This window comes from Mauremys mutica, chromosome 9, assembly GCF_020497125.1.
Source record: "Mauremys mutica isolate MM-2020 ecotype Southern chromosome 9, ASM2049712v1, whole genome shotgun sequence".
Lineage (NCBI taxonomy): Eukaryota > Metazoa > Chordata > Testudines > Geoemydidae > Mauremys > Mauremys mutica.
The window spans coordinates 50,155,928-50,164,210 of NC_059080.1; the positions used below are offsets into that span (position 1 = coordinate 50,155,928).

Consider the following 8,283-nt stretch of genomic DNA (forward strand, 5'->3'; position numbering starts at 1 on the left):
TATGTCTAAGCATGTCCATTCCACTGCTCCTCTAGAGACAAGGTTCAAATAAATCTATCACACTGGGGAGAGTGAGCTCGGAACTTGTCTTTGAGTTTGCCTCCTACCCATGGATCACTGGGGGAAAAATGCTACAGCCGCTGTAGCACTTCAGTGTAGACACTACCTATGCCATCAGTGTAGGTAATCCACCTTCCCAAGGTGGATTTGATGGAAGAATTCTTCCATCAACCAAGTGCTGTCTGCATCAGGGGTTAGATCAGTGTCGTTATATCTCTCAGATACGGATTTTTCACACCCCTGAGAGAGGTAGCTATACCAATATACGAGCCTACTGTAGACCAGGCCTAAATCACCTTTGCGCTGGTTTTCCTTTTCCTTGTTGGTGTCTCAGTTCCCTCCATCCTCTTTCTGTTGTATCCACCATGCAATAATGACACTATGCTGCTTCCTAGGGGCATGCTTCCTCTTCCTGGGGCAAGAGGGCAATGAAAGATAAACCTGGACTCTGTAGTGTGTCCTGCTATCTGATCAACATAGAACATTGGTTCTCCGAGGAGAGACCCTCACTTCTCAAGCCTGGAGGATACAGTTGTATTTTAGACCCTGAGGAGGGAGGAGACCTAAAAGGATGAATGCAGTGATGACTCTTCAGGATCCCATGTAGTTAGCCTTCCCTGGCTTGGGTATGCAAAGAGACTTCTATCTGTTCTCCTTCCCTACACAAGCTCTGTGCTGCCTTTCCTTTTCATCACCACCTTGTTGACTTGGCAGGGCTTTCACTGGGAGCTCCCTGCTCCTAACTACCTAAACACCATTAAGGTGCTGTACAATAACCAATTCCAAACACTGAAATAGAGAGAAGCCACCCAAATATTCTGCCCACCTGAAGCAAAGATGACATAAGTGCTGCTTTCTGCTCCAGTTAGCAGATCTATGCAGTGAATGACCTGCTGGGCCAGAACAAACCAGTCAAAGGCTCATAACACAGCCTCACAAATAATAAACCTGGGGCAGGAGCTGGGCTTTACCAGATTTGCTGCCATGGGGTGAGAGTTGCTGGACCCACTTGCTAGATCCAGTTGTAAAACAAACCAGCAGTGTAACTTTGGAGACAAGTTCTGAACAAACCCCAGGCTGCAGGTTGTTGGTGCTCTAATTGCAGCAAGTGCTGATGGTTAAAGCAGAAGGAGGGGAGAGGATATGAATCACATGGGGTCTGTGGTTGTCTCCCTTCTGATTAAGGGTGAAGGCACAGGGTCAGGCAGGCTGCTGGGGATAGCAGAGAGCAGCATACATTAACACTGGCCGCAGCTGATACTGTAGGTAGGAGAATCTCACTGTCGGCCCCTTAATGGCTTTGCATAGCTGCACGTGTGGATTTTCCCGAAGACTCCCTTGACCCTGCTGACTGGGGGCCTGTCAGGCTGTGCCACGTTGGCTTAAAAGTGCCTTTATAAAGAGGAGGAAGAAAAGGTCGATCTGTTCTTCAGATGGTGACACTCGTGCTTTGCTGTCTCTGTTGGGCTTGTTATGGCGGGCTTGAATGTTTCCATTGCCTTCTTTCTCTCAGTTGTGGCTATTTGTGAGGTGATCAGGCAGGTTTCCAAGAGACTTCTGCCTCTTGGAGTGTACCGTGGTCTTGTCAGAGAACTGGTCAGCTCGTTACAGTTGTGTGCTTGCTGCCTTGAGCTGAGGATGCTGATGGAGATTGGTCCCTGGGGTGGTGGCTTTGGCCCAGATGTGATTCTGACCCTCCTCTTCATTATCTACTTGATTCATGGTGTGTCTTTTGATGGAGCTTCTGCTAACCCCACAATCTCTCTCCAAGAATTCCTGGTCATGGATTCCTCCTTTGTGGCTACTGCTGTCAAACTTCTGGTCCAGTTTGTGGGAATGGAGGCAGCTGGGATTCTCACCACACACTACTGGTCCTGGGAGCTGACTGACTTCCACCTCATCCAGAATCTAATGGCCCTGGATTGCAGTTCCTCTATCCATACCTCTTTGTACCATGGCATCTTTGTGGAAGGCATCTGTTCTTTCTTTTTCCATTTGGTGGCTCTCAAGTTTCAGCACAGCCACCCTCTATACAGAGCGCCTGTCCTGGCAGTGACTGTGACCACCCTGGCTTACACAGGTGAGAAGCTTCTACATTTCTTTCCCCCCCATAATATCTGGGTGTAAATACAAGAAAGGAGCGTAGATGAAACTTGGGGAGCTAATGAATCGGCTTTTCAGCTCCAGAGATCTACAGTAGTGGTTAGCTCACAGCCAGTGCTAGTTTGGGTTCAACTCTACTCATGTTGCTAAAACCAGCATCTGAGCAGGTACAGGTGGTAGTCTCTACGCGAGAGGGGGCTCCCCATGAACTTGGCACATCCACTGCATATTAGGAGCCCTCTGCATTCTAGGGGAACAGAGTGCAGCATTGAATAGAAGACAAATGTTCCTACCTGTGGCTCTTGTATGGCCCCCCTTACAGTAGTATCCGAGTGCATCAGCCAGCCCTTCTGCATGGTGGGTGAGTGCTGTTATACCCATTGTACAGATGGGAGTGGAGAGACTTGAGTGACTTGTCTGAGTCAAACAGGGAGTCTGTGATTAAGCAGGGACTTGAACTTGCATTCTAGGCTAGGAAAAGTCAAAAGGACGCTTGCACTCCAAAAATAAACATTGGGAAGCAGAGCAATGCACAGTTAAGGTTGCCTCTCTTCTCCACCCTCCACTCCCCCCCCCCCAAAACAATCTTAACCCCACCTTCATTTGGCCACCCACTCTCCTCCCAAGATCTTGGTAATTAGACACCAAGACACAGTGCTTAATGTATAATGAAAGAGACGCCGGGGCTCAAGTAATTAGGTGGTGGTGCTCAAGCAATTTTTTACTTTCATAACAGATGGGCCAAGCCCAGTGGTGCTGCCAGGGCTCTGAACTGCTAGGCCCAGAGGTGCCGGGGCCCAGCCCTGGCAAGTCCCAGCACAAATTAAGCACTGCCTATACACCATACATCTCCAGGATTGGTAGTTCATGGACTTGCAGATGTTAAGGCCGGAAAGGCCCATTATGACCATCTAGCCAGACCCCCTGTGTAATACAAGCTGAAGAATTTCACTCAGGGATTCCTGTGCCTAATCCAGGTAGAAAAATGTCCAGGTCTTGATTTTAAACATTCAAAGTCATGGATTATCCACCGCCTCTCTAGGCAAGTCAGTTCCAGTCATTTACCTACAGTGGATTTTTTTAAAAACCCTGTACCTTCTAGTCTGAATTTGTCTAGTTTCAGCTTCCCAGCACTGGCCCCTGTTACACCTTTTTCTTACCGACTGAAAAGCTGTCTCCTGTCAGGAATCTCTTTCTCAAATAGGTTCTTGTAGACTGTGATCAAGTCACCTCTTAACAATTTTGTTCACTCAGCCCTGTTATGCTGCACATACTCAACATGTGAACCTGCACATCACCCACCTGCTCATCTGTGGCAGTGGGGTCTCCCCCAGATGCCATCTTGCCTTCTGACTCCTTGACAAGAGAGTAGCACTAGCACACCAGGAACACTGTTCAGCAGTTATTTCACCTTCCACTGCTAGGTGGTGGTGTTTTACAGCCAGTTTAACCCTTTACTTCTCACTCATCACCTTTCCTTACAGATGTCTTATGCGCTGTTTACCCTTGCAGTTAGGTAATGTATACTCTGCAGCATTAGCCACACTGGACATGAGGGTCAGGCTGTCCGGTGCTAGTAGGGTTTGTGGTTGAACTGTGTCAGTATCAGAGGTTGGACATCATGCAGCTAGGAGGCTGGGGGAGGGATGGGTATCTATTTGACATGGAGGCATTGGGCTGAGTTAAGGTTGTTCAGGGTGACTTGACTCTGCTTTTTCAGAAAGTTCAAACACAAAGTTCTGGCAATAGAACTTCTCTAATCTTGCCTGTTGCCCAACACCCATTTGTTCAAATCCATGTCAAACAAGTGGGACCCAACACTATTTGTTTTCTTCTTTCACAGCTGGGCCTTTCACGGGGGCCTTTTTCAACCCCACCCTGGCCGCCACGGTTACTTTTCACTGCTCTGGGAACATCCTGCAAGAGTACGTCCAGGTTTACTGGCTGGGACCCCTCACAGGTGAGCTGTGTTCAGGGTACCGGTAGGTGCAGAAGCTATTGCTGACTGGTCATGCTGGGCCACAACCTAGAGAGTGGGTCAGAGGATGTGGCTGGGGTGAAGCCTCCCTAGCATGTCTGCCGTGTTAGTGAACCTGCATGAAAGGGACAAGTATTGAGCATAGAAATCGGAAACTCCTGCTGGTATGTGACAACTCCTTGTGCTCTTATTTATTATGGAGGGAGGCTAGTCTTGCCATTGGAGCCAGATGCTCCTTGCCCTTCCCAATACTCCTCCTCCCCATCAGCCAGGCTGGAACTCTGCCACACCCAAACTGAGCCACATTAAATGACACTTGCCAAACACTGGCCTCGGGGGGGAGGGAGGATGACGGGACACTTTGCAAAGCATGAGGCAGATGGGACTGAGAGGGGTGGGAGAGATGACGGGGTTAATGACACGGTGATGATCACTCCTCAAGGAAGACCATGCCTTGGCAGTTTCACTCAGTCTATAATTTGAAGGTTATCCTCACAGCCATAAGCCCCAGATATGTAATTTCTGAAATGAAGCTTATATGCTGCAGCACAAGATGGCTGCTTCCAAAAAAAAAAAAACTGATTCAGTTCTGCCTTTCTTTTGTGATCTGGTCCAATTCCAGCCCTGCTTTTGCAGGTGGAACACTTCTCTGTTAAATCCGCTTGCTGTTCTGGAGCTTGACACTGCCATGTGCTAGTAGTAGGGACTCCAGCGGCTTTTGGCCCGGTTGGAGCGGGTGCCATCTGACGGCAGGAGAGGAGAGGTTGGGTGGTGCATGTCAAAGGATGGGTGGGGCAGATGGTAAATGACATGGCCTAATCCCCCTGTTTCTGCTTCCAGGGATGCTTGCAGCCCTGCTCTTGTACCAGGGGAACATCCCAAGGCTCTTCCAGAAAAACCTGCTTTACAGCCCGAAGAGCAAATACCGGACCCCTAAGGGGAAGGCTGTGCCTGGGCTCAAACAGACAGGAGACAATGGGGAAGGGCAGCTGCGAACTAAGCCCCAGAGCTGAGTGACGGGTGTGAGAGGGTCCCCCAGCCAGTGCCCATCTCTCCTTCCCATCGGGCCCCTCCCATGGCCAGACTGACAGGAGCTGGGCCTGAAGACGCCTGGCCAGCTCTGTGATGTGTGAGCAAGCGTTCACTGGGGGCACCATGGGCTTTTCATGTCACTGTGTAAGTGTACCAGCTGCTTTGGCCACATGTGAACAATCCCTCCGCGCTGGCCCATAGAGACCTGGCTGTGAAAGCCCCCGGAAAACATTGCCAGCTAGCACACACCTGACCAGCAGCAGAGTGGTGTGATCACAGGCTGCAATACTGCGCCAAAGCACGACCTAAAGGGCACATCCCTCCTTCCTGATCTTCCCCAGCCCGTCTCCCCTGAGGGCAGGGCAGGAAATCACCACCACCATTCTGCTCCCTCAGTACAGCCAGGCAGCCACCCACCTCACTCCCCACGGAAAGGGCTGGCGCTGTTGCAGGGTCTCAGGGCTGTGCTCACACGTGACTGTCCACTCTCTGGCTTGGCTCAAACTCTGTAATGTCACTGCCATTGAATATAAATGTTACCTCCAGATAGTGGAGCAAGTCCCCACTTAGGCATCTGTCTCTAGTGGTACATTAATTTCTTCCCCTGGAACATCCATACACTGTCCTTTTAAAAATAGAAAGGCCAAGCAGTGACTACTCAGTGAAACAGCCCATTCCAAAGTGTCCTGCAGCTCTTCACTGCTGGCCCCTCTGGCCAAGAGGGGCTTGAGTGTCAGAAAGTTTGAGACCCTAAGTTTTTTCCTGCATCACTCCAGCCTTGATGGTGAATCCAGTCCCCAGGCTCAGCCCAGCCATGCAGGGGCTGTCCGTTTCTTCTTTGCCAACAGCAATACAAGCTGAGTTGGGAAAGCCGGCTGTAATTGCTGCCCCTAGCTAACGGGTTGTACTCTAGGGGGGAGATTCGCCCCAGAAGAGACTATTCTGGCATGATCTGAGCAGTGCTCAAAAGGTTCGGTCCTGCCAGATGCTGAGCACTCTGGCTTTGATACAGCCAAGCATTTAAGTAGAGCGAAGTGAAAATCAGAATTTGTTGTTTGAGAAATTCTGATGTTTTCATCCCCAATTGGGACAAAAAGTCAATATCAAAATTCGTCATGGAATGAAAAGTTCCCCAAAATTTCAATCTGAAAATGTTGAAACATTTTATTTTGACATTGATTGAAACAAAATGTTTGTGACTGTCTTGAGTCAAAATGCTTCATTTGCATTAGTTCAATATTAGTACCACTGGCAAATGTAGTTTGTGGTGCCTCGTGGGAGTTGTAGTTCAGGTGCCTCTTGCTGCCATTCACCAAGGCCAGGCTCCTGGGCCAGACTATATTTCCCATGATGCTCTACAGTCATGTAATGTCCATGTAGCCCAGTGTGTGATGTTTCACTCCATATTCTTTATGAAAATATGCTGATATGAATATGACATAACTGAGATGTACTTTATGCAAGATGGGTCTTGTAAGGTATCATTGGAAAGGTTATAATTTACTGAATGTAATTATCCAGTTTGGATGCCTGCATTGTTTCTGTATCTGAAGTTAGGAATATTAACTATGTATCTGTATTTCAAATGTGTTACTTTGGGTACCACTCCCAACCAGTGCTTCAGGTACAAAAATGGAAAAGCCAGACGAGGCTAATGGGCCATTAGCAGAGACAAGGGACTATGAAAGAGCTTAGTCTTCCTGTGGATGCTGGAGACAGCCTACGAGCAATGGCTGCCACAGCCATGCAGAGACTGGGTCCAAGTCACCTGGTACTAGATACCTCTCCTCCCCTTTTGGAATGCTAGTGGTTTTCCACTAGAAGATAAAGGGTTCCTTCCTTGCACAAGAGCTATATAAGGCAGGGGAGTGACATCATCATGGTTCTCTCCTCTGCCTCCCCACCCAAAGAGACACTGAAAAAACACCTGGAAACAAGAACTGAACTGGGGAGCAGAAGGGTTGAACCCAAGCTGGAAGGGCATCTAGCTTGTGAGTAATAACTAAGGTTTCAGGATGGACACTAGTGCATCTGCCTTTCAAGACTTTCTGTAATCTGCCTGCAGCAATATCTAGGGTGAGAACATAAGAATGGCCCTACTGGGTCAGACTAAACATCCATCTAGCCCAGTATCCTGTCTTCCGACAGTGGCCAATGCCAGGTGCCCCAGAGAGAATGAACAGAACAGATAATCATCAAGTGATCCATCCCTGTCGCTCATTCCTAGCTTCTGGCAAACAGAAACTAGGGACACCTGGTCCTGTCCATCCTGGCTAATAGCCATTGATGGACCTATCCTCCATTCATCTAGTTCTTTTTTGAACCCTGTTATGGTCTTGGCCTTCACAATATCTATTGGCAAGGATTTCTGCAGGTTGACTGTGTGTTGTGTGAAGAAATACTTCCTTTTATTTTAAACCTGCTATTATTTGTTACCAATTATTATTTGTAACCAATTGTTTTTAGTGAAACTAGTTTAGTTTGTGTGTTTGGTTTAATTTTAGTAATCTGCTTTGTTCTGCTTGTTACCACTTTTACCACTTAAAATCTGCCTTTTATAGTTAATAAAATTTATTACTGAACCCAGTTTCTGTCATTTCTAACTGGGCGGGGTGAGAAGTTGTGTATACCTTCCTCCACATTGAGGGGGGAGGCGGATTTCATAATGTGTCTTTGGGTCTGCACTCGAAGGCAGGTGGACACCTGAGTGCGGGGCAAGTCCCTTAAACTGAGCCTTCCCAGAGCTGATCTCAGTGTCTGTTTCATTCTGCAGTTGGGTGTGGCCCTGCCTGTGTGTGTGTTGGAGGAGGCTTAATAGCCTGACTCAACAAGACACACAAAAAGGGTGCCCAAACCAGCATAACAGGCAGGCTCAGTGGTATCTCAGCACAGTAAGTGGCATCTTAAGGGGGGCAGCCTGTCACAGTGGGATGGCCACAGTGCATCATGGGAGATCTAGTTCAGTCTAGAAGTTCAACCAATAAGAGGGAATGGACGCATGAAGCACTCAAACTACAACTTCCATGAGGCAGTGTGGCATTATTGACAAATGCAGTTCAATGTTGAACTGACATAGAATGAAGTGGTTCAATTCAGCTAAAATGAACTTA

General features: G+C 48.2%; 1 protein-coding gene across 1 annotated transcript; it reads left to right on the top strand.

The window, feature by feature from the left end:
- Positions 1 to 1,533: 1,533 nt before the first annotated feature.
- Positions 1,534 to 7,293, top strand: LOC123377756 (aquaporin-12-like). The gene is made up of 3 exons (XM_045030993.1): positions 1,534 to 2,140; positions 4,007 to 4,123; positions 4,982 to 7,293. The coding sequence occupies exons 1-3, from the start codon at positions 1,534 to 1,536 to the stop codon at positions 5,152 to 5,154; spliced, it is 897 nt and encodes a 298-aa protein (XP_044886928.1). The 3' UTR covers positions 5,155 to 7,293.
- Positions 7,294 to 8,283: the final 990 nt, after the last annotated feature.